Genomic DNA, 26,904 nt, shown 5'->3' on the forward strand with positions numbered 1-26,904 from the left:
AGCAGCGGACCACGCAAAAGTACTCCCCCCCCCCCCCCGATGCCGTTCGTGCGATGCCGTTGTCGTGCCGTTGGGACCAACCCTTCGGTTGGAAAATAGGTTTGGCAGATTCCACACCGATGGGGCCCCATCGGCACGAAACGTCCTTCCCTCTGCTCGAGCCGTTTTGGGAAGGATAGTGTTTGCGCTGGAAACGTCCTATAAATATCGGCCGCAGCACGGTCGGTAGCATCCAGTGCAGCAGAGCCATCCGAACCGGGCCTTTGCGGAACATCTTCAACGCGAATGAGCGTCCCACCGCGTGTGATAAGTAGTGTGATCTTCTGATCTCGCCCGACTGTCCGATCTCCAGAGTGTCTGTCGCACGCCGTCCACCGTTTCCCGTCTACCGATCAACCGTCAACCGAACGATCCATCCCTATCATGTCGCTGAAGGTGCTAGTGTTGGTGGGCGTGGTGCTGAGTGTTTGTGCCGTTTGCCTGGAGGCAGCACCGCAGGCCGAAAAGTATGAAGCAGTAAGTAGCACGTGCCACAGTGGTGTTGCTGGTGGTGAGCTGCCAAGAGATGTCGTTGCTCGTTGTGTGCTTTAAATGGCGAGAATTTTGAAGAATTGCTTGGTGCATTATTCATCCCACCCTGAAAGTGCATACAGAGTTCCCAATTTTGATAACACTCACACACCCGGTTCTTTTTGTTTTGTTTTTGTTTTACCCTGTTGTAGTACGAGTACAAGTACGAAGTGAAGGACCCGGAGAAGCAGCTTTTCTTCGACAAAAATGAGGCGGGCGATACGGCGGGCAAGGTACGATTCGGTAAAAGCGACATTCGCCAAGCATTCGCAGCGCCTACAGTGTTGTGTGTCCTTCTGCTCTTTCCCATCCAGGTAACGGGCCGGTACTCGGTCTGGCTGCCGGACGGGCGGCTCATGACGATCAAGTACATCGTGGACAAGGAGGGTGGCTTCCAGCCGGAAGTCGACTTCCAGGATAACGCGAACCCGCTGTCCGGTTAGTGCGCTGGATCGACCAACGTCTGCCTGCCGATACTGTTAACCCTCGCCGAATTTTGTTTTAAATGTGCCCGCATGCTTGGATTGGAGCTTGGAGGATGGTGCCTGATTGGTTTGCCTGGTTTAGCTGTGTTGGGAAGGCATTGGAGAGATTAGGATATTTAATTTATAAAACACTGTGAGTCGCTACGTCCATCAGCTAGGGTTGGAAAGATAGGATTATTGTAAATAAAGTTGCCTCCTTTAGCGTGCCTCCTTTCAAGTGAAGCGTTCGTTCTTTACTTGTATTTTAATAATCCTTCGAAACATTTGTCAGGGCGTTATTTTCAATTTTGAATTGACTTTCGAACGCTTTCAAGGTTGTGATTGTTGCTAAAAATATTTATTTGCCTTTGTGGTGCACACTATCGGAGCAATACTTATCATAGATGGGCTAAAGTAAAATCATAACTCTTTACCTTCTTGCTACACAATTTCGTCTATTCTTAGGAACCAGAGTCCTTTTCGTTCACCTGTCCCTGTTCACTGTTGCTTTCTGTAAGATGGTTATCAAATATAATGATGCAGTTTGCAGCCAACACTGTACCACGACGCCTACCATCCGGACTGACCAAACCAATGGGAGCAAATCGTTCGACGCGTCCGTCGGTGCTGCAGATAGCCTAGATAGCCTGGTCGCTTCCCTTACAACTAACACGCTACAATTATTCAGTTATCCATGAGTTATGTACATTTTCGCACGACTGTGGAGTGCGCACACTTTTTTCACCGAGCCACACAAAAGACCAGAAGCTTAGAGGTTGTACTCTAGCTCGTACCGAATGTACTGGTTCTTGGGATCGTTGGTGATGCGCGGGTAGCCGACGATCAGCGCGTCCTGGGCGCCGATGTACAGCGAGTTGTAGATCTTCCAGTAGACGTCGCGCACCTTGCGGGCGGGATGGAACAGGCCCTGCAGCGTGTACTGCAGTATCTTGATCGGGCCGAGCGCCACCCGCAGCCCCTCGACCGCGTCCATGAACGCCTGCACCAGATGGGGCGACGTCTCGAAGATGTTCGGCCAGACGTAGTTCAGCAGATGGATGAGCGCGTCCTCGCACCCGAACCCGTACACGCCGAGCGCCATGTGCTTGATCGCGGCGCAGGCCGTCTGCCGGTGGACGAGGTCGCGATCCATCAGCGCGTCCTCCAGCAGCGGGCAGACGGCGTAGATGTAGTCCTTGCCCATCTCGCCGATGTACTCGAACAGGAAGGAGAGCGACTTGAGCACGCCGTTCTGCACGTTCAGCTCCGGCACGCGGTACTCGTTCATGAGCGCGGGCAGCACGGTGAACGGGCGGCACGTTTCCGCCACGATCGCGATGGCGACCGTGGTGCAGACGCGGTTCTGGCGCTCCTGCACCTTCAGGTTGTTGAGCAGCGTCGCCAGCACGTCGTGCGGCCCGATCGCCTTCGCGATGTACCCGAACGTGTTGACCGTCGCGCGCCGGATCGCCTTCTTGTGGGCCTTCAGCAGCTCGAGCAGCTCGAAGCAGATGCGCATCCACTCGCGCGCGGACACGTACTCGGGGCCGCGGTCCGCGATGCGCCCGACCAGATCGATGCAGTTCTCCTGCACCTTCTCGTGCCGGTTCTTCAGGATGGGCGTCAGCCGCGGCAGCAGATCCTTGATCGGGGGCGTCATCTTCGTCATGCCGATCACGTTCACGATCGCCTTCAGCGCGCCCAGTATCGAGCCGAGCACCTCCGGGTACTCCTCGCCGAGGTACTCGTACAGCACCACGCCGAGATGGCCCATCAGCTTCTCCTCCTGGCACGTCTTCATCACGACGGCGATGCGCGAGATCAGGTCGGCCGCCTGCTGCCGCACCTTGGCCGACTTGTTGTTCAGCCGCCACAGGATGGTGCCGCAGATCTGCGGCAGGTACGGCTTGACGCGCTTGCTCAGCTGGTTCACGATCGTGCCGAACCCGTTCAGCATCACCACGTCCTCGGTCGTCTGCTCCTGGAACGCGTACAGTATGCCGTCGATCAGCTGCTCCTCCAGGCGCGAGTCGATGTCGGCCGCGCCCAGGTTCGCCATGATCTTCTCGATCGTCTCCATCACCATCTTGCGGTACTGCTCGTTCTCGTCCTTGAGGTCGTCGACCACGCGGTTCACGATCTCGGACGCGCCGACCTTGTTCGCGATCTCGACCGTCGTGTCGACCAGCTGCCGGTAGTTGCGCCGGTCGAGCGCCATCCGGTGGTTCCAGAAGTGCTTGAAGAAGTGCGGCAGGATCTCCTCCTTGATGTACTGCGCCTCCACGCCGTCCGTCGCGCAGCACTGCTTCACCACCTTCAGCACGATCTTCTTCATCTCCTCGTCCGGCGACTGGAACTCGCGGATCAGGATCAGCATCACCTCGCGCGTGTAGTAGTTTGCGTACTCGGCGTCCATCAGCGGGATCAGGTAGCCGATGGCCTTCAGGAACGCGGCCAGCCCCTTGCCGCGGTGCGTCCGGATGCCCTTCCACAGCGGCTTCAGCACCGAGTCGAACGACTCGATGCCGTACGGCGTGGCCGCCTCGGCCAGCGCCGCCAGCGCCAGGGCCGTGATCGTGCGCACCTTCTGCTGCTCGTCCACCAGCCCGTGCTCGATGATCTCGACCAGCGACTTGAGGTGGGGCAGGATGGCGCAGCCCATCAGGATCGCGATCTGCTGCACGATCTTGATGCCGGTGTGGCGCGCCTGCCACGACTTCTTGCTCTTGCACACCGCCTTCAGGAAGGGCAGCAGCGACGGGATGCCCAGCGCGGACGCGACGACGGCGAACGCGCGCGCGGTCGTGTTGCGCACGTACTCGTCGATGTTGTCAATGTCCGGGCGCATCGTCGAGATCATCGTGGCCAGCCCGGCCGCCTTCGCCAGGTTCGAGATGATTTCGCGGCCCTCCACGCGCGCATAGTAGTCCTCGTCGATCAGCAGCGGCTCGATCACGACCAGTATCTTGTGCACGTACGGTCGCACCAGATCGTCCAGCTTGTACAGGATGCGGTCGATCACCTTCACCAGCAGATGGCGCTCCTGGTCCTCGAGCGTGGGGCTCATCAGCAGCGGCAGGATCTGGTTGAACAGCGGGCCCGCGCCGAACTCGCGCGACTTGTCGGTGATCTGGCGCAGGGCCGCCTTGCGCATCGGCGGCGTGCCGTTCTTGATCTTCAGCAGCAGCTTCATGATCTTGCGCTCCTTCTGCTCCTCCGGGCTGAGGGCATCCTCGTCCACCTCCACCAGCAGCTTGTCGAAGTACTGCGCGTCCTCCGGCTTCATGAACGGCAGGTTGCCCTTGGGCTGGTTGTCCACGAACTTGGCCGATTTGTCCTCGGTCTGGATGAAGAAGGCGGCCGGTGTGCCGGCGATCGGCGTCGGCGTAGCGGTCAGCTTGCGGGCCGGCGTCCGGATCGGGATGTAGCCGGCCGGCGGGGGCAGAATCTTGTACCCGGGCGGGAACATCACGTCCAGCTCCTCGTCCGTGAACGGCCGGTTGCGCTCGTCGATCTCCTTCTCCCACCGGTACGCTTGCAGCTGCTCGGGCGTCATGGACGCGAGATGGCCCGGCGTCGGCGTTGCCATCGCCATCGCCTTGTGCCCGATGGGCGTCGTGCCGCCGGGCGTGAGCAGCGGGGTCGCGTGACCCGGCGTCGTCGTGCCGTGCGGTGTCGGCGTCATCGCAATCGACGGCGTCATTGCCGACGGGGTGGCATTCGAGGGGGTTTCATCCCAGCGCGACCGTCGCTTGGAGGCGGGCGTCGTGCCCTCGAGCAGTACGCCATCGCCCGACACGCGATCGGCCCGGGGAGTTTCGGCCCACGAGTGGCCCGGCGTTTCGCGCTCGGTTTTCGGCGTCTCGTCCCAGCGATTGCGCCTGGTCGACTTTTCGGCGGGCGTTTCCCGACCGGGCGTGGTCGCCGCACCGGACACGTGGGCCGGTGTTGCGTCCCAGATGCGCACGTTCGGTGTGGCTCCGGGCGTCTCGCTGCCCTTGTGTCCGGGCGTTTCGTCCCACCGGTGGTCGGCTGGTGTTTTCTGCGGAAGAAACGAACGTGTCACGGAACGGTGCGTGCAAATGGTAGCGCGTTCGGCTGCACTGCTTACCTCGGCATCCCACGATGGGGTCGCTGGCACGGCGAGCTTCTTCGGCGCTACAAACTGCTCGTCGACTGCTTGATCCCAGCGGCCACGCTTCTTCGCCTCGACCGGTGCCGGTTTCGCGGCCTGCGCGGTCGAATTGATTTTCAGCGAGCCATCCTTCGCCTTTTCCTGGATTTTCTTACGAAGCTGTTGGACGAAAGACGGGGGACAAATGTAAAACCACCTTGCTTTCGGAGGGAACCGCGGCTTCGACGAGCAACTTACCTCTGCTTCCTCGCCCTTCAGCATCTGTTCGCGCATAATCTCCGTGTACGATCGCGAGCCCACATCCGGCGTTTTGCCTCCTGCAAGAAATGTTGGCAACAAAACAAGGTGTAGTGATTTACTTTCAGTAGGTTTTCATAATCGAAACGTACGTACGACTTTCGGCATTAGTCAAATGCTTCTAACACCGCATGACGGCAGTCTTTCAACCGTTTCTAAACCCCTTTCAAACAAACCATCTCTAGGAAAAGGAAAACATTCAGTCTGTGAACCAGATTGTTTCCCCTGCATCGTTCCCAGGCCTACTACGTGCTTCTACTTGCTTCTTCTATCCTACGACCCACATACGTACCATCTGCAAACGGATCGACACGCTCCGGTGAAATGACCAGCCGTCTTCGCTTTTGTCTGTATTCATCCTCCTTCTCCGCCACCGTCGGTTTACGTCGCTCGGCAAACGGATCGTAGTCCTCGCCCTGGGAACGAAACAAAGCACATTAGCAACAAAAAAGCGCTGGCAGACGATCCACCGGACGACCATGCTTACCTGGCCCATCTCGTTGAGCAGTGCCGCCGGTGCCGTGTAACCCATGGGTCGGTTGTTCCGCCCGATGGGCAAGCCCTCGTCCTCCTCATCGTCGATGTCGTCGTTTGGCGCGATCGATGTGACGTATCCCTCGTATTTGCTGTTGGTATCACCGCCATCGTAAAGATCAATGTCGAAGTACCCTCTGTCGGCCAAACCTACCCCCTTATCCTTTGCCGCTTCGGCGTTCAGCTCCTTCTTCTTGGCCTGCAAGTCCCGGATGTGAGACTCGATGTCTGCAACGAAACAAAGACGATGAGCTTACTGTATCGACTGTGCCACTGCGGGGCCATGGTGGGCTTTTCACACTGCTGGCGCACCGACTCGCCAAACATATGCGTCTCGGGGCGGGTGGCGAAATCACCCCACAATGTGAACCGTGCTGGCGGTGTGCCGCACCAAACTGGCCTTCTGCTGATTGGTCTACTTACCCTCGTGAGTACGTGCTATGTTTTCCATCACTTTAGAAATTAATTAACTTACAGAAAGGTGTACTTTTCACTGTTTGGTCTTATTCTACAATTATTATTCTATTCGCAAATGCAGAAGCTTGTATTGACGTTTTGCTTACGACTCCGGTACCAGCAGGCTGCATCATTGCCCGCTTGCATGACAACAACAGTGACACATGCTTTATGGGAAGCCGACGGGGCGCTGTGGTAGCTTCGGTCTACATGGTTTCGGTGCTATAAAATGTGGTAAAATCACAGCACCATTGAGCGAGAATGTCTGAGAACGTCGCTCTCGTGCTGTTTTACTGTAAAAGTAATTTAAACATAGTTTATAAGCGAAAGGCCATGAGAGTGACAAAATGCTCGACCCGAACTCGCTGCACCAACGGATAGGAGTCGCTTATGCTTTCTCGCACCTATTGATCTATCGGGTCGACCCGAACTCGCTGCACCCTCGGGTCAAACTGAACCTACTGTGACCCGACCCGACCCGAACTCGCCGCACCAATGGGTCGGACTCGCTTATGCTTTCTCGCACCTATTGATCTATCGGGTCGACCCGAACTCATTGCACCCGCGGGTCGGATTTGATTCCAACTCCGACCTAGCGCACCCGCTGCACCCACGGGTCGGAATCGATTCCGACTGGCTTGCACCCGACTCCAGGTCGGGTCGTGAAATGAATCGTATGACCCAACACTAGTAGTTACTGATTCACGAATTTCAAAAATTAAAACACAACATCCATCAAGTGTAATGAAAATAAGAAAATAAAGGAAAGGAATTAGAAGTTGAAATGAACAAGGGGGGAACGTCGAGAACGTCAAATTTTGACATTTTTTGTCAACTTTTCTCAAATTTATTTCCTCGCTGCTCCAGGTTACAAACTTTTACAAAAGCTTAAAAAAGTGACAAAAGCTTACGTTTTGAAAAATTTGTCAGCATTTTGTCACTCTCATGGCCTTTCGCCTATAAACGATGTTTAAATTACTTTTACAGTAAAACAGCACGAGAGCGACGTTCTCAGACATTCTCGCTCAATGGTGCTGTGATTTTACCACATTTTATAGCACCGAAACCATGTAGACCGAAGCTACCACAGCGCCCCGTCGGCTTCCCATAAAGCATGTGTCACTGTTGTTGTCATGCAAGCGGGCAATGATGCAGCCTGCTGGTACCGGAGTCGTAAGCAAAACGTCAATACAAGCTTCTGCATTTGCGAATAGAATAATAATTGTAGAATAAGACCAAACAGAGAAAAGTACACCTTTCTGTAAGTTAATTAATTTCTAAAGTGATGGAAAACATAGCACGTACTCACGAGGGTAAGTAGACCAATCAGCAGAAGGCCAGTTTGGTGCGGCACACCGCCAGCACGGTTCACATTGTGGGGTGATTTCGCCACCCGCCCCGAGACGCATATGTTTGGCGAGTCGGTGCGCCAGCAGTGTGAAAAGCCCACCATGGCCCCGCAGTGGCACAGTCGATACAGTAAGCTCATCGTCTTTGTTTCGTTGCAGACATCGAGTCTCACATCCGGGACTTGCAGGCCAAGAAGAAGGAGCTGAACGCCGAAGCGGCAAAGGATAAGGGGGTAGGTTTGGCCGACAGAGGGTACTTCGACATTGATCTTTACGATGGCGGTGATACCAACAGCAAATACGAGGGATACGTCACATCGATCGCGCCAAACGACGACATCGACGATGAGGAGGACGAGGGCTTGCCCATCGGGCGGAACAACCGACCCATGGGTTACACGGCACCGGCGGCACTGCTCAACGAGATGGGCCAGGTAAGCATGGTCGTCCGATGGTTCGTCTGCCAGCGCTTCTTTGTCGCTAATGTGCTTTGTTTCGTTCCCAGGGCGAGGACTACGATCCGTTTGCCGAGCGACGTAAACCGACGGTGGCGGAGAAGGAGGATGAATACAGACAAAAGCGAAGACGGCTGGTCATTTCACCGGAGCGTGTCGATCCGTTTGCAGATGGTACGTATGTGGGTCGTAGGATAGAAGAAGCAAGTAGAAGCACGTAGAAGGCCTGGGAACGATGCAGGGGAAACAATCTGGTTCACAGACTGAATGTTTTCCTTTTCCTAGAGATGGTTTGTTTGAAAGGGTTTTAGAAACGGTTGAAAGACTGCCGTCATGCGGTGTTAGAAGCATTTGACTAATGCCGAAAGTCGTACGTACGTTTCGATTATGAAAACCTACTGAAAGTAAATCACTACACCTTGTTTTGTTGCCAACATTTCTTGCAGGAGGCAAAACGCCGGATGTGGGCTCGCGATCGTACACGGAGATTATGCGCGAACAGATGCTGAAGGGCGAGGAAGCAGAGGTAAGTTGCTCGTCGAAGCCGCGGTTCCCTCCGAAAGCAAGGTGGTTTTACATTTGTACCCCGTCTTTCGTCCAACAGCTTCGTAAGAAAATCCAGGAAAAGGCGAAGGATGGCTCGCTGAAAATCAATTCGACCGCGCAGGCCGCGAAACCGGCACCGGTCGAGGCGAAGAAGCGTGGCCGCTGGGATCAAGCAGTCGACGAGCAGTTTGTAGCGCCGAAGAAGCTCGCCGTGCCAGCGACCCCATCGTGGGATGCCGAGGTAAGCAGTGCAGCCGAACGCGCTACCATTTGCACGCACCGTTCCGTGACACGTTCGTTTCTTCCGCAGAAAACACCAGCCGACCACCGGTGGGACGAAACGCCCGGACACAAGGGCAGCGAGACGCCCGGCGCCACACCGAACGTGCGCATCTGGGACGCAACACCGGCCCACGTGTCCGGTGCGGCGACCACGCCCGGTCGGGAAACGCCCGCCGAAAAGTCGACCAGGCGCAATCGCTGGGACGAGACGCCGAAAACCGAGCGCGAAACGCCGGGCCACTCGTGGGCCGAAACTCCCCGGGCCGATCGCGTGTCGGGCGACGGCGTACTGCTCGAGGGCACGACGCCCGCCTCCAAGCGACGGTCGCGCTGGGATGAAACCCCCTCGAATGCCACCCCGTCGGCAATGACGCCGTCGATTGCGATGACGCCGACACCGCACGGCACGACGACGCCGGGTCACGCGACCCCGCTGCTCACGCCCGGCGGCACGACGCCCATCGGGCACAAGGCGATGGCGATGGCAACGCCGACGCCGGGCCATCTCGCGTCCATGACGCCCGAGCAGCTGCAAGCGTACCGGTGGGAGAAGGAGATCGACGAGCGCAACCGGCCGTTCACCGACGAGGAGCTGGACGTGATGTTCCCGCCCGGGTACAAGATTCTGCCCCCGCCGGCCGGCTACATCCCGATCCGGACGCCGGCCCGCAAGCTGACCGCTACGCCGACGCCGATCGCCGGCACACCGGCCGCCTTCTTCATCCAGACCGAGGACAAATCGGCCAAGTTCGTGGACAACCAGCCCAAGGGCAACCTGCCGTTCATGAAGCCGGAGGACGCGCAGTACTTCGACAAGCTGCTGGTGGAGGTGGACGAGGACGCCCTCAGCCCGGAGGAGCAGAAGGAGCGCAAGATCATGAAGCTGCTGCTGAAGATCAAGAACGGCACGCCGCCGATGCGCAAGGCGGCCCTGCGCCAGATCACCGACAAGTCGCGCGAGTTCGGCGCGGGCCCGCTGTTCAACCAGATCCTGCCGCTGCTGATGAGCCCCACGCTCGAGGACCAGGAGCGCCATCTGCTGGTGAAGGTGATCGACCGCATCCTGTACAAGCTGGACGATCTGGTGCGACCGTACGTGCACAAGATACTGGTCGTGATCGAGCCGCTGCTGATCGACGAGGACTACTATGCGCGCGTGGAGGGGCGCGAGATCATCTCGAACCTGGCGAAGGCGGCCGGGCTGGCCACGATGATCTCGACGATGCGCCCGGACATTGACAACATCGACGAGTACGTGCGCAACACGACCGCGCGCGCGTTCGCCGTCGTCGCGTCCGCGCTGGGCATCCCGTCGCTGCTGCCCTTCCTGAAGGCGGTGTGCAAGAGCAAGAAGTCGTGGCAGGCGCGCCACACCGGCATCAAGATCGTGCAGCAGATCGCGATCCTGATGGGCTGCGCCATCCTGCCCCACCTCAAGTCGCTGGTCGAGATCATCGAGCACGGGCTGGTGGACGAGCAGCAGAAGGTGCGCACGATCACGGCCCTGGCGCTGGCGGCGCTGGCCGAGGCGGCCACGCCGTACGGCATCGAGTCGTTCGACTCGGTGCTGAAGCCGCTGTGGAAGGGCATCCGGACGCACCGCGGCAAGGGGCTGGCCGCGTTCCTGAAGGCCATCGGCTACCTGATCCCGCTGATGGACGCCGAGTACGCGAACTACTACACGCGCGAGGTGATGCTGATCCTGATCCGCGAGTTCCAGTCGCCGGACGAGGAGATGAAGAAGATCGTGCTGAAGGTGGTGAAGCAGTGCTGCGCGACGGACGGCGTGGAGGCGCAGTACATCAAGGAGGAGATCCTGCCGCACTTCTTCAAGCACTTCTGGAACCACCGGATGGCGCTCGACCGGCGCAACTACCGGCAGCTGGTCGACACGACGGTCGAGATCGCGAACAAGGTCGGCGCGTCCGAGATCGTGAACCGCGTGGTCGACGACCTCAAGGACGAGAACGAGCAGTACCGCAAGATGGTGATGGAGACGATCGAGAAGATCATGGCGAACCTGGGCGCGGCCGACATCGACTCGCGCCTGGAGGAGCAGCTGATCGACGGCATACTGTACGCGTTCCAGGAGCAGACGACCGAGGACGTGGTGATGCTGAACGGGTTCGGCACGATCGTGAACCAGCTGAGCAAGCGCGTCAAGCCGTACCTGCCGCAGATCTGCGGCACCATCCTGTGGCGGCTGAACAACAAGTCGGCCAAGGTGCGGCAGCAGGCGGCCGACCTGATCTCGCGCATCGCCGTCGTGATGAAGACGTGCCAGGAGGAGAAGCTGATGGGCCATCTCGGCGTGGTGCTGTACGAGTACCTCGGCGAGGAGTACCCGGAGGTGCTCGGCTCGATACTGGGCGCGCTGAAGGCGATCGTGAACGTGATCGGCATGACGAAGATGACGCCCCCGATCAAGGATCTGCTGCCGCGGCTGACGCCCATCCTGAAGAACCGGCACGAGAAGGTGCAGGAGAACTGCATCGATCTGGTCGGGCGCATCGCGGACCGCGGCCCCGAGTACGTGTCCGCGCGCGAGTGGATGCGCATCTGCTTCGAGCTGCTCGAGCTGCTGAAGGCCCACAAGAAGGCGATCCGGCGCGCGACGGTCAACACGTTCGGGTACATCGCGAAGGCGATCGGGCCGCACGACGTGCTGGCGACGCTGCTCAACAACCTGAAGGTGCAGGAGCGCCAGAACCGCGTCTGCACCACGGTCGCCATCGCGATCGTGGCGGAAACGTGCCGCCCGTTCACCGTGCTGCCCGCGCTCATGAACGAGTACCGCGTGCCGGAGCTGAACGTGCAGAACGGCGTGCTCAAGTCGCTCTCCTTCCTGTTCGAGTACATCGGCGAGATGGGCAAGGACTACATCTACGCCGTCTGCCCGCTGCTGGAGGACGCGCTGATGGATCGCGACCTCGTCCACCGGCAGACGGCCTGCGCCGCGATCAAGCACATGGCGCTCGGCGTGTACGGGTTCGGGTGCGAGGACGCGCTCATCCATCTGCTGAACTACGTCTGGCCGAACATCTTCGAGACGTCGCCCCATCTGGTGCAGGCGTTCATGGACGCGGTCGAGGGGCTGCGGGTGGCGCTCGGCCCGATCAAGATACTGCAGTACACGCTGCAGGGCCTGTTCCATCCCGCCCGCAAGGTGCGCGACGTCTACTGGAAGATCTACAACTCGCTGTACATCGGCGCCCAGGACGCGCTGATCGTCGGCTACCCGCGCATCACCAACGATCCCAAGAACCAGTACATTCGGTACGAGCTAGAGTACAACCTCTAAGCTTCTGGTCTTTTGTGTGGCTCGGTGAAAAAAGTGTGCGCACTCACACAGTCGTGCGAAAATGTACATAACTCATGGATAACTGAATAATTGTAGCGTGTTAGTTGTAAGGGAAGCGACCAGGCTATCTAGGCTATCTGCAGCACCGACGGACGCGTCGAACGATTTGCTCCCATTGGTTTGGTCAGTCCGGATGGTAGGCGTCGTGTTACAGTGTTGGCTGGAAACTGCATCATTATATTTGATAACCATCTTACAGAAAGTAACTGCAAGTTTGAGGTTCGTGAAAACCAAGAATAGACGATACTATGCAGGAAGTTTTGTTTTTTTTTCTGTATTGCATCTATGATAAGTCTAGCACCTATAATATATTTGTACACAATCGTTTAATTAGGAAGTGAACGTTTGAGTGTTTTCAATGAAAGTGCATTTTCCGAAATATTACAAAAATAAATATTTATCCGAATTGGATTAAATAAGAAAATGATAAAGAGAAGATTAAATAATTATTTTAACACACCCGTATCATCGTAACTAGTGGCGGGAGCTCGGAATCGGACCTACTCGATTCCGATACCGTGTTCAGAATCAATTCCGGTGCCGATTCCGATGCTGGAGTCGGTTCCGGAGCCATTTCCTATTCCGGACTTGATTCCACAAAACTTTGGAGCTAGCCGGAATCGATGCAGACGAAAACTTATTTTTTCCCATCACCAATTGTATCACCTGGTTAGCTCATCATGGACACAAACCAGTCATTTTGATTCTCGCTAGGTGTCGCTACTGTGCGAGGCAAAGATGATTAAATTAAATTTTGAATTGCCCGTTACACTGCAATAATAATCACCTACCGTTCTTTTACGTGTAAACAGTACTTGTCTGTTCCATAAATGACGAAGAAAGTTAGGAAAAAAAGTTCGTATGAAGAACCTCTTTGCGCAACCATGTTTCATGTTTTTGTATACAATTTGTAGCAAAAAACAAGCCTATCACAAACAATCCGGCTCCATGTTTAGTCGTGATGCGTTCGCCTTACTTTGTATTGTATAAACCAAACACCCAAAGGGACGCAAGATTGCTCGTGTTGATAAAGTCCAGCCAAATCGCGCTCGCTTGCGTATTTATTTTTCTCATCGCAAAACCGTGCGATTACATTACGTCACTATGTGCTTACATTGTAAGTGCAAAATAGAAACAGAAGCAAAAAAACACACACACACACACATAAACTGCTTACAAAAAAAAATAGAAAAGAAAAGGAAAAGCATCTACCACTACTACCACTCTAGCTCGTCCGGCAGCCCGCCCGGGTAGTCGCCGGTGAGGCAGGCGGTACAGTGGCCGACCTGTTCCGGCTTCTTCACCGCCATGTTCAGCTGGACCGCCTTCTTCAGCCCGTCCACGCTGAGGTACGCTAAGCTGTCCGCACCGACGTACTTGGCCAGCTCCTCCGCGTTCAGCTTGTTCGCGATCAGCTCCTCGCGCGTCGGAATGTTGATGCCCATGTAGCACGGGTAGAGCAGGGGCGGGCTGGCTATCCGGATGTGCACCTCCAGGGCGCCGGCATCCCGCAGCAGCTTGATGATCGGGCCGATCGTGTTGCCGCGCACGATCGAGTCGTCGATCAGGACGAGCCGCTTGCCCGCCACGTTCTCCGACAGCGCGCCGAACTTTTTCGCCACCCCGAGCTGGCGGAGCCGCGTCGACGGCTGGATGAAGGTGCGCCCAACGTACCGGTTCTTGCACAGCACCTCGGCAAAGTTCAGCTTAGCCTGGAAGTGGGGGGGGGGAGAAACCGTTAGCAGCCGTCACTGTGTTTCCCTCCGCCGCCGGCCAAAAAGCGCAATTTACCTCGCGAGCAAAACCGTGCGCCGCGGCCGTACCCGACTCCGGCACCGAGCTGACGATGTCCGCATCGACGCCGGCCTCGCGGGCCAGCTGGCGGCCGCACTGCAGCCGCACCGAGTACACCATCTGCCCCTCGAAGATCGAGTCGGAACGGGCAAAGTAGACGTACTCGAAGATGCAGAACGCGTGCCGCCGGTTCTCCGGACAGTCGATGATGTCGATCGTCTTGATGCCGTCGCGCGTCAGCTCCACGATCTCGCCCGGCTGCACCTCCCGCACGTACCGGGCGCCGATCGACAGGAAGCCGCAGCTTTCGCTCGATATGACCCAACCCTCGGCGGGCAGCTTGTCGACCTTCTCTGTGAAGCGATAGGCGAATTAAGGGTCGTTTATTTTGTTGGATGCTTGGCACTTACCATTACGATAGGCGCCGATCGTGAGCGGCACGATCTTGCCAATGCAGAGCGGCCGATTGCCGTACGGATCGCGCACGCCGTAAATCTTGTCCTTGAGCATGATCACCAGCGAGTAGGAGAGTGGCGCGAGCTGCATCAGGTGCTTGATGCGCGCCGGCCAGTCCGGCCCGTCCACCTCGCCCTCGGGCGGGTTCAGGCAGAGCGCCTGCGTGATCAGCTCCGAGTCGCTGTGCGTGGACAGGCCGACGCCCCGCTCCAGCACGTCCTTGCGCAGGCTCTCGCAGTTGACCAGCTCGCCGTTGTGCGCCACCGCGAGCGCACCGTGCGCCGTGTGCACCACGAACGGCTGGCAGTTGACCTCCTCCGACGCGGCCGAGGTCGAGTAGCGCGTGTGCCCGATGCCGAGGTTGCCCTTCAGCTTCTTCATCGAGTCGTCGGTGAAGATGTTGTTGATCATGCCCATGCCCTTGTGCACGTTGAAGTTCTTCGCGCAGTGGCCCTCGCTCGTGACGATGCCGGCCGACTCCTGGCCGCGGTGCTGCAGCGCCACCAGCCCGAGACAGATGACCTGCGCCACGTCAATCTGCGTCGGCCATTCGCCCGTCGCAATCGCGCCGAACACGCCGCACTCGTGCGTCAGCCCGCTCGCTACCGCGCCCCGGCCCGCCCGCTTCTTCCCGAGCGGCAGCGACAGGGCGAGCTGGTCCAGGGCGGCGGTCGTCGGCTCGAGCCCCTCGTCCGCCTGCTGGGACTGTGCCCGCGTCTCGTCCTTACTATCCATTGCGCTGCAGCACGGAAGGAAAGAAGAGAGAAAAAAAATGATTAAAATGTGCACTTTAAGCCAACGCACACACACACACGGATGCGTTTTTTGTTTACTTTTCACTGTGTAATGTTCACTTATTGAACCTTTTTTTTTGTTGCTTTTTTTTATAAGTGGATACAGGGAATACAGAGCAATCACGTCCACCACCGAGCAGCGCGTCGAACGCATAGACCGCCGGTCGCTACCCCTTTGCTTCCGGCGCCGACCTGCTTTGTTATTGCTGGGCAGGTTGCCCCCGTTCGGATGACCTACTCGAGTGTGTGTGTGTGTGTGTGGCTGGCTGCCCGAGCGGCAAGGATCGAGCGCTATCACCAGGCCCCAGACACGTTTTTCGCGCGAGCGGCTTGCGGCAGTGTTATCAGCGCGGTGTTAGCAACGGCTGCGTCGCTCGTAAGCGGTCGCATCAGCGTGACGTTCGGCCGGGAACTGTAAACACTGGCTCAACAACCCCTCAACAGCGCCTCTGAGGGCAGTTGTTTTGATGAAGATGAATGAGGCGAGCCTGTTGCTAGTGTGGAAGGGAAAAACCCTTGGCGTGGAAGGGAAAAAGAGGGGGGGGGGCGGCTTCTTGGGGAGCCCTTTTATTTTGCGCAAGCGAAAATATTCCATTCGCATCATCGCGCAGTTGTGATTAGAATCCGGATCTAGATTAGTTGACAGATGATCAGCTTTGGTTTTTGTGCTTTTTTTTTTGTCGAGCGATTCAACTGCTTTCTGCTGGAAGAAGTTCAGCAGGTTGTGGGTTCAGAGTTTCAGTCTCATTGCTATGCTGATTAGATCCTCGGACACGGTGGAAATCGGAACACTGACTTTCTGCAGTCGGTCAAGGTCCGGCTTCACCGCACCGAAGGGGCAATAGGTTAAGCAATCTTTGACTGATTTGTTTACCCATGGCAGAGCTTGCTGTATGAGGGATCGACACGAGTGGAGGACGGTACTGCACCACACTTCCAAACCATTATTTAGGCCACTCTAGGCCCTTTAGGACGCGCTGCATCACCAATTGCCTTTAAAAATTCACTTTCCGTACGCTCGTCGTGGTTACCGCAACTCGTCGTCGTTGGCTCACTTGTCTCTAACTCTAACACTCCCCGAGCCCTTCCACCCGGGTGTGCCAATTAGCACCGACAAACTAAAAACGAAGCAGCCCGACCAAGCTAACCTTACTTTAGGCTCGCTAAGCTAACTGCCGGGTGGGCCCCGAGAGCGGCACGTAGATTTGGCCCACGTGCGTCCAGGTGCTTCCCAGGTAGCAATGCCGAAACAACACACACACACACACACATGCTCTCAAATCCTGATCTCCACTCATCTCCAAGGCCGATCATCGTCTCCTAGCTGTCACCCATTCGCCACCAACAAACAAACAAACCGAAAAACCATCGCCTGCGCTCACCTGTGTTGTTGTGCTGTGTACGGCAGGATTACCGGTGCTGGGGACGCCGCCGGTGCTTGCGCTGGTTCGTTTGATTGCAGAGAAGCTCCTGTGTCCTGTGATGCTGCTGCGGGTGTGTATTTGGCCACAGCGAGACGGTACGTGCGTGCGCCCGCGCGCAAGAGACAGAGAGAGAGAGAGGCAGAGAGTGAGAAAGAAGCGATCACTTTCGCTAAGCGCGCACGTTGCCAACGGTGTAATGATGCCGAATGGGACCGAAATGATGGAGTATGCCGCCACGCACGGAAGATCGGTCCGCGCAAGCCTCCCCCTTTTCCGCTGAAGCTGTGGCCCACTTGAGAGAAGGGCCCCAAGATTCGGGATATATGTATATGTGTGTGTGTGTGTGTGTCTGTGTATGTATACACGTAAAAACAGTAGATTGAGGAGGGGGGTGGAGGGGGGGTAGAGTGTCGAGGCTTCCCGAGTTTAGTGAGGGCCCTCGCTCGTTGAGGATGCTGTAGCTACGCTCCGTGGCGTCTGATCGCTGCTATGATCAACCGTGAATAGTAACTGATTTATGAGCGTTCCCATATTTCATATTTAATACTTACGGAGCACACTGCTAGAGGGGAGAAGAGGAGGAAGGGGCGGGGGCAGGGTGGGAGGGAAAGAGAGGGAGCTTGGGGCGCGCACGCTTGCAGCCGGACCGTCGGGCGGTTTCTGTGCTTAGGATGGTGATAGATGTCGCTCTCGGGTGCGCTCGCGCAGCTTCGTCTCTGTGTCTGCGTGTGCGTTGCCCCTTTTCGCTCTGAGATCTCTCCAGGCAAGGTTTGTCGGTGTGCAGCACGCTCCACGCTCTGTCCGTACGTGGGGGTAGGGGAGCTGTACCGCACCTCTGTACAGCTCGCCTGCCTTCACGCGCGTACCCTTAATAAGGGTACGGGGCAACATTGGCACCAACACTCGCAAAAGCACGTGTGCGGTTTGCTACGCAGCATCTTATCGGGCTGCGTGCCACACTTGAGCGGTGATGATGGTGGTAGTGATGCCCCACGAGACCCAGGGGACAGAACGCCGAATTTGCTCCGCACCTTTGGTCGGGCATCATGCTGCGCGGTGCGCTGCGCCCGAAAGTGGGTGCTTTTTCCGTCCGTCCTGGGCACAATCAAACTCTAGCCGGCCAAAAGCTAGCTAACGTACGCACAAAGTTGAACGATTGAAACACACGGCAGGGCGACCTCAATCCGGAGCTGATTAGATGAACTCGCACGAAACAAAATCTCGAACGGAGCGCGGAGGAATTTGATTGACAAATTGGAGATGGAAGTACGCGTTAGGGTAATGAGGTTGTTTGGGTAGAGCTGCATCTGGGAAGAACCTGCTACCACACAGAACTATCTCGATACCGTAGCTATCACTTGAAAGCTTCGATCTATTACCGGGGTTTGCAACAAAAAAGGTCGTTCAAGATTTAAGGTCCTAATAATTTAAAGTTTTTGTTCTAATTTGTTATCAAACACTAACATCATTGCTTCTTGTGTTCAGTAAATTTTGCCCGACTATCACGTCAGCGCCACGGCACGAGTAAACACCATCCTAATAGGTTGCCTTTTGGCATAACAAAAAAAAAGGGCCCCTTTTAAAAATCCGCTCGCAAGTAAATATTTTTCCAAAATGACGACTCCGTGCCCCCCTTCCGGCGCGTTCCTCGTGCGCTCAGTTTCCTGCATCGATTACAGTAATGAAAATATTATTTTCACTTTCACAGTGCGTTATCAGCGCTACACTGCCGGCTCGAACCGATCGGCATAACAATGCTGTTTGTTACCGATCAGCAATCACTGAACGGTCGTTACATTTCAAGGCTAGCGCTGCCTTGAAGTGCGTAAGTAGGCTGTGATGGCTGTATGGCAAGAATGTACAGCGCACAAGAGAAGAGACAAAAAAAAAACATCAGTCAACAATCAAAGAGTCCAGCTCAACTGTAAATATTGTGGCGCAGAATAATCACTGCAAGCACTGGTTTGCTAGTATACTAGGACACAGGGTAAAACAGCACAAGGAGGTAGTGCTGTTTGGTTAACTTCAAAAATAATAATCAACAAAGGGAGACGTAAACGGAGAATCTTGATGATTCACTCAACGATATAGTAATTGAGGTTCCAGCCTTGAGAGGTGAACTCAAGGGGGTTCTGTTTTAACTATGTCGAGGCATGTAAAGTTCTACAGTATAACTGGACAGATATCCTAACAGACGCATTAAGTCAGTTCTAAAACTGTATCCAGTTGCATTGTCTGTTCTAGTCCTGTTCCCTACCTGGATTTATGAGTTTGGAGTACAATGTATTCTCTCTAGTGGCACTAGAAGTTACAACGAACACATTATACACAAGTGACAAAGGATTGTAGGCAGAAGTGATTATAGTGATTATCTCTAAAATCCCAAGAAACAACACCTATATGTGTATACTAAGACTTCTACCACTCGAGAGTCCAATCCGAGTGTAAAGAATCCGGCTCCAGTATTCATATTTGAATGGTGGACCTTGGCCATGGAAGATGTTCCTATCGTAATATCCCCACAGGACCTCCATTGAAACGAATGATTAAAACAAAACTGAGAAACACTCGATGAAACATAGGAAGAATCGCAACAAAAAATTAGGAAGCATCCAAATATCCTTGGAAAACGACCAAATAATCAATGAAAATCGAGGAATGCCCGCCATGGAATAAAATCTCAAAAGGATGAACTCCCTCCTCAATGATTGCCCTACTACCTATTGGATTTCAATAATGTTCTCTCCAATAATTCTGAATAACGTTGAACATGGTTTCGGTTGTGGAAACTGTAGCACTAGTCCGTGATTACAAGCTATCGCCAGCTAGCTTTTGATTAACTAATGAGATCACGAGTAGTTGAGACATTAAAAAAGCTGTGATTGTTGCCTTTTAAAAAATCGAGATCATTCCATCCCATCCCACCGTCTCCCAATCTATCGCCAAACTAATGCCCAAACACTCCACCATCAACAACAGCATCAAAAGAAACCAATCGCTCGGGTCGCGTGCACTGCACATGTGCGCCGGGTGAAGGGGTTTCGGGAGCTGCGACAGCGTGTCCGGGCAGGGGGCAGCAGCAGCAGCGAGGAAGAGATTAGCTACAGTTTCGTCAATCAAGAATTTCGTTCCGGGCTCTCGTACAACGTTAGTAACATCGCAAGAATTTATTGTGCCGTTCGTTTACGTGCGATGATGGTGCGATCATACCCCATGCACCAAGCAACGGGTGCTGTTTTCCCAACCACCCCGGAGCTATGCTCATCCCGGCAGGCACCCCAGCAGATGACCCCAGAATCAAATTGTTTTGATACAATCGGCGTAGGCAACCAGGGATGCCTGGAGCTGTTTTGGTGGCGATGGCGCAGCGACGACGTTGCCCAGTTGCCAGGAAGCAGCATCCAGCCAGCTAGCGAGGGCACAACAATAGCAGGGGCGCGCGCTCTCGCTGTGTGTGTTGACAGTGCCCGCGTGCTAATAAACTATCGCACCAACACGCCCCTGGGAGCCCTCGCGCGTCGGTTGCCCACCAATACACAGGCAGGCGCGCATTAACAGGCAGATGAAGCGCGTGAATACCACCACTACCACGGAGCCCTCTAACGCGGTAAGGGTTGATAACAGGAACATGGAGCTCTCACGCAGCAGCTTCATTGCGCGTCAGTGTGTGTGTGTGTGTGTGCCGTGCCGGTTTTCGGCCGGCATTGGGCCCGGGCGGCGGTATTTAGTGTGGTGAATCGTCGTACGCTCCCTGTATTTGGTGTCTGATCGTGCCCGAGACAAGTTCACTCCAGCAAACATCAAGGCCAGCGCGGAAGAATCTCTAACACGCTCTCTTTCTCTCTCTCTCGTATACACACACACACACAGTTGCTGTAAAACATGGCCACCGTTACGGAAGGTAAGTTAGAACTTGTGTTTTTTTCTTCTTTGTTTGCTTTGGCCCTCGTCTAATTCATTTAGATTGGTTTGTGCTAATTCTTTCTGTCGCTTCTTTGTCGTCGCATCAATCACACGCAATCACACCAAATGTGCTCCCACCAACCACACAGTTGGAGGCATCAAGACCGGCAAGCTGCTGATCGAGGGCAAGACGAAGCAGGTGTACGATGTGCCGAGCATGCCGGGCCACTCGATCCTGCTGAACAAGGATCGCATCACCGCCCACAACGGTGTGCGGGCCCACGATCTCGAGGGCAAGGCGAAGATCTCCAATCAAACGAACGCGAAAGTGTTCACGCTGCTGAACCGGGCCGGTCTGAAGACCGCGTTCGTGCGCATGATCTCCGACAACGCGTTCCTCGCGCGCAAGTGCGACATGGTGCCGATCGAGTGGGTGACGCGCCGGGTCGCGACCGGTTCGTACCTGAAGCGCAACCCGGGCGTGAAGGAGGGCTACCGCTTTGCGCCGGCCAAGGTCGAGACGTTCTTCAAGGACGACGCGAACGACGATCCGCAGTGGAGCGAGGAGCAGATTGTGTGCGCCGGCTTCAAGGTGAACGGTGTGACGATCGGTAAGTGGTCCGAGGGTGGGGAGGGGGGGGGGGGGGGGGACACATGTGCAAATGAAGGCACTAACGCACTACTGCTACTCCTTTGCGCAGGCCAGGACGAGGTGGACATTATGCGCCAGACGACCGCGCTCGTGTTCGAGGTGCTGGAGCGGGCCTGGGCCACCCGCAACTGTGCGCTGATCGACATGAAGATTGAGTTCGGCGTCGACGCGGACGGGCAGCTGCTGGTGGCGGACGTGATCGATTCCGACTCGTGGCGCCTCTGGCCGGCGGGCGACAAGCGCATGATGGTGGACAAGCAGGTGTACCGCAATCTGGCGAACGTGACGGCCGCCGATCTCGACGTGGTCAAGCGCAACTTTACCTGGGTCAGCGACGAGCTGGACAAGATGGATGCACCGGCCAGCCACCTGGTGGTCATACTGATGGGGTCCGCCTCGGACAAGGAGCACTGCGAGAAGATCGCCAAGCACTGTGCCGCGCTCGGGCTGAACGCGGAGCTGCGCGTGACGTCCGCGCACAAGGGCACGCAGACGACGCTGCACATGGTGAGCGAGTACGAGAGCGTGCTGAGCGAGCTGGTGTTCATCACGGTGGCGGGCCGGTCGAACGGGCTCGGCCCGGTACTGTCCGGCAACACCAACTATCCCGTCATCAACTGCCCGCCGGTCAAGCCGGAAAATGTCGAGCAGGACGTGTGGTCGAGCCTGAACCTGCCGTCCGGGCTGGGCTGTGCGACCGTCCTGTACCCGGAGGCGGCCGCCCTCCACGCCGCCCAGATACTGGGCATGAAGAACTTCCTCATCTGGAGCAAGCTGCGCGTGAAGCAGCTGGACAACTTTGCCAGCCTGATCATGGCGGACAAAAAGATGCGCGGCGTACGCTCTAACTAACGCCACTATTATATTTCGTTATTTGCCACGCGTTTTACCACGCAATCCTAGAATAAATATCCTGTAAATGAGTTGTTTGCTTTGTACGAAAAAGTTTGAAATTCTTGGTCTTGTTCCGCCAATCGACGTGGTCAATCGTTGGTGACGTCGGTGTTGATGTTGCTAGAATAATGCGATGCAATCGAAGTGCACAAAAACTGCCGCAAGGATTGAACTATCTAGCTCAGGGACGAGAGCGTGGACCTTCGCGAGATGTTCCAGTTCGTAACCTTTGCTGTCGCATAGGAACAGCCCGAGGGCAGGTGTCAAAAGGCAAAATAAATGCCATTTAACTTCATCTAAGCCGAGAGCCTTGGAGGTTGTGTGTACATTGAGGAGTTAATCAGATGTTACTGTTTAAATAACAGAGCATCTGTTGACAGCTTCCGGATAGGAACATTGCCTTTGTTTGTGTAGTAGACGTGTATTATAATAATTTGTTAGGTCAGTCATGTTAGGCTTGATTTCTTCAAAGAACGAATTACTTGTTCACTTTTAATCAACTGCAGGCAGTTCCTTGAGATCTGTATAGCAGTGAAGATAAATTATTTAGAATAGTTCAGATTTGAGTCTCATTAAATTCTTTGAAGTTTCGGCAGTATTTAAATTATATGTGATTTTACGCATATTTCTTTCTACTACTTCTTCTTTATATTTTATTTTAGATTTCAGGATTACATCCTTCACAGGACATTTAAGAATACCTATTGGTTCATTGTAGCTTATACGTGTCTAACTAGCAGGTCGTTTTAACATTATCTTTTAAATGTTAATTCCTTCAGGAAATTAGTGTTAACCTTACATGTCTTCAGAAGTTTATTTTAAGTACCAAATAGGCGTACTACAACATTCTAACAACTTCTGTAGAACGCTTGCTGCAGTCCAGTAAAACCCGTTTGACATCTATTCAAATCTTTAGAACAAAAACCAACAGCCTAAAAGCTCTAACATTTCTGGAAGCTGCGCTCCAGAGATTGAACGAGCTTTAACGAAGAATCAGCGGACCAGTGCATACTTACGGCGCAGCGCGAAAAAGCTTAACCGTAAATGAGCGTTTCAATATTCGAATGTTTCACTCGGGGTTGTTCACTGGTGTTGTTTGTAGTAAGCCTTTCACAGTTAACAAAACAACACGAAGTTTAACCTAGAGAGGGCTTGCCGTGGTAATGTCTACCAATGGTTTGGCAAAGCCAAGTTCCGTACCCAATCAGGTGTGAAATATTAAGAGTTCTGATTACACCACCGCGTTACCGAAGGCCATTAAGCGGACTATACGCTCTACGCGGAGGGCGTTTTCTAATTGTACAGCGTGTCCAAGCGGGCTGGGAGGTCCCCTTTCCACTCTGCCGAGGACAGCCGAGGCTTTAGGGGAAAGCTTTTAATATCCCAACAGCACCACTTGACGATTGTGAGGCATCCGCTAACGACGCCCATATCTCGATATCTTCATCCGCGTGTTATTGCTCGCTATCGGGATTGTAGCTGGGGCCGTGCATGCAGCAGACGGATGACGGGGGCTCTTTACTATCTCTCGCTTTCTCGGCCCGGCCGTCAGCGCCGTGATTGCTCCACCTTCGCCGGCAGTCCAGCACGCGGTGCTCCGAAAGTCCCGTTCCCATGCTACATTGTGGCGTGAATTGACATTGGACCATTGCTGTCCGGCGGTTTATCTGCCACAATATGTACTCCCTTCGCTTGATAAGATATTACGTGTACGGCAGCAATATCAAAACAATACCGCCATACCAGAAGCGAAGATCCGTGGTGCAATACGGTGCTCAGCGCGTCATCACCAGCGTGAATCTCGCTCCAAGAACGCTCTCCCTTTTCGGAAGAGCTCCTGGCGCGCGCCTCATCAGCTGCTCGGGTGCTGCTTCCCAATGGTTTCAGATGCGATGATCCTTCGGCTCGCGCGAGCGGCCAGAGCTAAGCGCGAATTGGAGGCGCGCAACATATTAGCAGAAAACACATAAAAACTCGGCCTGGTCGGGCGGCGTCGCTCGCGCGTCGCGAACTCCCCGGGCGCGGCGATAAGAATCGCATTGATCGAGCAATTAGTCAGTCATCCGTCGGTACTGGTGCGGTGCGGATACACACAGACCGGTGCGAACGGTGCTACCGAACGGTTGCGTCCTTGGAAGTCGTCTTCAAATACTACAAACAGTCGCCCTCAAAAAACCCCGAAAACCTGTATTTCTTCAAAAAGCCTCTCCTGACGTGGCATTGCTTCGGTTGAGCGCGTCTTGTAGATGGCGTCCAGTGGAAGTGGGAAAGTTTGAATTTCGAATAGACGCTACTACGCCTCAGCCACCCTCGCTTACTTTGCGGGTTTGCGCCATATCAGACCTCCCGTAGACAAAGTGTAGCCCGCCAACAAAGAGTGTGTGTGTGTGTGTGTGTGTGTGTGTGTGTGTGTGTTTGTAGGCATCTGCATCTCAGCTGAGTCAACGGCTATCAACGCGTTTGCCCCAACCATGAGAAAGAAGCTGTACCTGCTGTGCGGTGTGAACAGCGAGCGGAAGCTGATCGTGGACCTACTCGCGATACTGTTTGGCATCGGGTCCTGGCTCGGCATCAACTCGGTGTACGTGCAGCTGCCGCTGCTGGTCGGTAACGCGCCGGAAGGCTGGAATCTGCCCTCCTACCTGGTGGTCATCATCCAGCTCGGAAACATCGGTCCAATCCTGTACACGGCCGCGCTGCGCATCAAGTCCTTCCGAGACTCCTACCTGATCATTGCGCTGCTCGTACTCGGGTCGTGCGCCGCCATGACGACCGCGTTCGTCTACGACCAGACGGTGCACGTGTTTGGTGCGGAACGGTCCGTACCGCTGTTCATTACCGTGTTCGGCCTGTCGCTGGTCGGCTGCACCAGCTCGGTCCTGTTCATGCCGTACATGGGCCGGTTTAAAGGCATCTATCTCATCACCTACCTGATCGGGGAAGGGTTCAGCGGGTTCGTGCCGAGCATTGTCGCGCTGATCCAGGGTGTCGGCGGCAATGGGGAGTGTATCGCGGTCAATGGGACCGATCCGAATGAGCCGCCACAGTACACGAGCTACACGCCGCCGCCTCGCTTCGGCACGCGCCCGTACTTTATCGTGTCGTCCGTCATACTGGCCATCAGCATGGTGGCGTTTGTGCTGCTGGACCGGCTGGCCGTCTGTCGGCGCGAGTATGCGGCCGTTTCGATCGGCAATGGGAACAATTACGCGTACGAGCCAAGCACACCGAACGATGAGGAGACACGGTCGGCGGCTGGTGATGCTGCGACCACCACCAAGGGGAAGGCTTCACTGGACCGTACCAACTACCTGCTGATGATGGTGCTGATCAGCGTGATGTGCCTGTTCGGCAACGGGTTCTTCCCGAGCATCCAGTCGTACTCGTGCTTACCGTACGGCAACGTTGCCTACCATCTGACGGTGACGCTCAGCAGCATGGCCAACCCAGCCGCCTGCTTTTTGGCGTTCTTCGTCCAGCGCAACTCGATCCGTTCGATCGTTGCCCTGTCGGTCGTGTTCGTTCCGTTTGCGGCGTACGCACTGACCACCGCCATGACTAGCCCGGATCCGCCACTGATGCACAACGTGCTCGGTGACATCTTGGTGGTAAGTATGGGACGGCAGGGGAGCCTGGAGTTGTTGTGACATCTAGCAGATCCTAACCAATTTCCGCTCTTCGCTCTCAGGTTGCCTGCTGGACGCTGCTGGTCGGTCTGGTGAGCTACATTCGTCTGGCCATCACGACGCTGCTGCGCTGCGAAGGCGGCCAAACGCTCGTCTGGGTCGGTGTCGCGTCCCAGCTTGGGTCTCTCGTCGGCTCGATCCTGTCCTTCACGCTGGTCAACTTTACCGACACCTTCCAGCAGTACTACCCTTGCTGAAAGGGAATGAAGCAGAAATCATTCCCTTCGCTTTTTAGCAGCTAACAATCGATTTTGGGGGGGACCGCATCTGCAAGCAATATTTATAAACACTGCTCTTATTCTTAAGTACTGACTCTGTGGCCGAAGCGCGTGGCCTAGCCAAAATTGCCTTAAAAATAAGCATTGATTTCTTTCGTGATATTATACTGAACTGAAAAAGTCGAGATACAATAAATGCTTTCGAACTATAGAAACCTATTTGCGTGGACTTGCATTCTTGTTTATTGATTAAAGCCATTGGCAAGATGTCTCACATGTTCCTATAGAAGAATATAATCTCTTGTAAGTAATCTTCATCTGCCACAAGAACATAAAAAAAACATGGGAATTGGCGCGTGCGATAAGCAGATTTTAATTTGACAGTTTAAAATTGGCATCGCCTGATAAGGACCCAGTCGGGGCTGGGAATTCCAGGAAAAAATGAGAAACCATTAAACAAACAAAAAAAGATTTCTCTCCAACATAAGCAAACGCGTGCGAATTATCCATTGATTGGCCGCTCTGGCCAGTAGACCAGTAGCGAACCGGCGGGGAACATGCGCTTTATTGCTTTGCTTATCATGCCCGCGACCGAATGGGAGAGGTCGTGGCATTTAACCTAAAAAGACAAGAT

At 55.0% G+C, this 26,904-nt stretch overlaps 6 protein-coding genes across 9 annotated transcripts; 4 read left to right on the forward strand and 2 right to left on the reverse strand.

Moving 5' to 3' along the window:
• Positions 1-221: 221 nt before the first annotated feature.
• On the forward strand, positions 222-1,258 carry LOC120952261 (pro-resilin-like). Its single transcript, XM_040371500.2, has 3 exons — positions 222-516; positions 723-803; positions 885-1,258. The coding sequence occupies exons 1-3, from the start codon at positions 424-426 to the stop codon at positions 1,011-1,013; spliced, it is 303 nt and encodes a 100-aa protein (XP_040227434.1). The 5' UTR covers positions 222-423; the 3' UTR covers positions 1,014-1,258.
• A 112-nt stretch (positions 1,259-1,370) lies between these two features.
• LOC120952250 (splicing factor 3B subunit 1-like) lies at positions 1,371-6,607 on the reverse strand. Of its 2 annotated transcripts, XM_049605748.1 has the most exons (7): positions 6,424-6,459; positions 6,155-6,228; positions 5,954-6,092; positions 5,759-5,882; positions 5,407-5,486; positions 5,146-5,328; positions 1,371-5,076 (listed from the first exon to the last, which is right to left on the reverse strand). In XM_049605748.1, exons 3-7 carry the CDS (start codon positions 5,996-5,998, stop codon positions 1,804-1,806), a joined length of 3,705 nt encoding a protein of 1,234 aa, XP_049461705.1. In that variant the 5' UTR covers positions 5,999-6,092; positions 6,155-6,228; positions 6,424-6,459; the 3' UTR covers positions 1,371-1,803. The 2 variants fall into 2 exon arrangements, with proteins under 2 accessions (XP_049461705.1, XP_040227423.2); XM_040371489.2 differs by having other exon boundaries at positions 5,954-6,228; positions 6,424-6,607.
• Positions 6,608-7,590: 983 nt separating this feature from the next.
• On the forward strand, positions 7,591-12,791 carry LOC120947688 (splicing factor 3B subunit 1-like). 2 transcript variants are annotated; one of them, XM_049605742.1, is made up of 7 exons: positions 7,727-7,769; positions 7,965-8,038; positions 8,101-8,239; positions 8,311-8,434; positions 8,707-8,786; positions 8,865-9,047; positions 9,117-12,791. In XM_049605742.1, exons 3-7 carry the CDS (start codon positions 8,195-8,197, stop codon positions 12,387-12,389), a joined length of 3,705 nt encoding a protein of 1,234 aa, XP_049461699.1. In that variant the 5' UTR covers positions 7,727-7,769; positions 7,965-8,038; positions 8,101-8,194; the 3' UTR covers positions 12,390-12,791. The 2 variants fall into 2 exon arrangements, with proteins under 2 accessions (XP_040219203.2, XP_049461699.1); XM_040363269.2 differs by having other exon boundaries at positions 7,591-7,769; positions 7,965-8,239.
• A 677-nt stretch (positions 12,792-13,468) lies between these two features.
• On the reverse strand, positions 13,469-18,425 carry LOC120947708 (amidophosphoribosyltransferase-like). Of its 2 annotated transcripts, XM_040363321.2 has the most exons (5): positions 17,469-18,425; positions 16,876-16,981; positions 14,654-15,438; positions 14,241-14,596; positions 13,469-14,161 (listed from the first exon to the last, which is right to left on the reverse strand). In XM_040363321.2, exons 3-5 carry the CDS (start codon positions 15,432-15,434, stop codon positions 13,667-13,669), a joined length of 1,632 nt encoding a protein of 543 aa, XP_040219255.1. In that variant the 5' UTR covers positions 15,435-15,438; positions 16,876-16,981; positions 17,469-18,425; the 3' UTR covers positions 13,469-13,666. The 2 variants fall into 2 exon arrangements, with proteins under 2 accessions (XP_040219255.1, XP_040219264.1); XM_040363330.2 differs by lacking the exons at positions 16,876-16,981; positions 17,469-18,425 and adding an exon at positions 15,563-15,654.
• A 2,211-nt stretch (positions 18,426-20,636) lies between these two features.
• LOC120947737 (bifunctional phosphoribosylaminoimidazole carboxylase/phosphoribosylaminoimidazole succinocarboxamide synthetase) lies at positions 20,637-22,395 on the forward strand. Its single transcript, XM_040363356.2, has 3 exons — positions 20,637-20,818; positions 20,970-21,431; positions 21,522-22,395. The coding sequence occupies exons 1-3, from the start codon at positions 20,800-20,802 to the stop codon at positions 22,322-22,324; spliced, it is 1,284 nt and encodes a 427-aa protein (XP_040219290.1). The 5' UTR covers positions 20,637-20,799; the 3' UTR covers positions 22,325-22,395.
• Positions 22,396-23,458: 1,063 nt separating this feature from the next.
• LOC120947730 (riboflavin transporter 2) lies at positions 23,459-26,489 on the forward strand. The gene is made up of 2 exons (XM_040363342.2): positions 23,459-25,974; positions 26,055-26,489. The coding sequence occupies exons 1-2, from the start codon at positions 24,838-24,840 to the stop codon at positions 26,247-26,249; spliced, it is 1,332 nt and encodes a 443-aa protein (XP_040219276.2). The 5' UTR covers positions 23,459-24,837; the 3' UTR covers positions 26,250-26,489.
• Positions 26,490-26,904: the final 415 nt, after the last annotated feature.

The sequence above is a fragment of the Anopheles coluzzii genome, chromosome X (genome assembly GCF_943734685.1).
Source record: "Anopheles coluzzii chromosome X, AcolN3, whole genome shotgun sequence".
In the NCBI taxonomy this organism is placed as follows: domain Eukaryota; kingdom Metazoa; phylum Arthropoda; class Insecta; order Diptera; family Culicidae; genus Anopheles; species Anopheles coluzzii.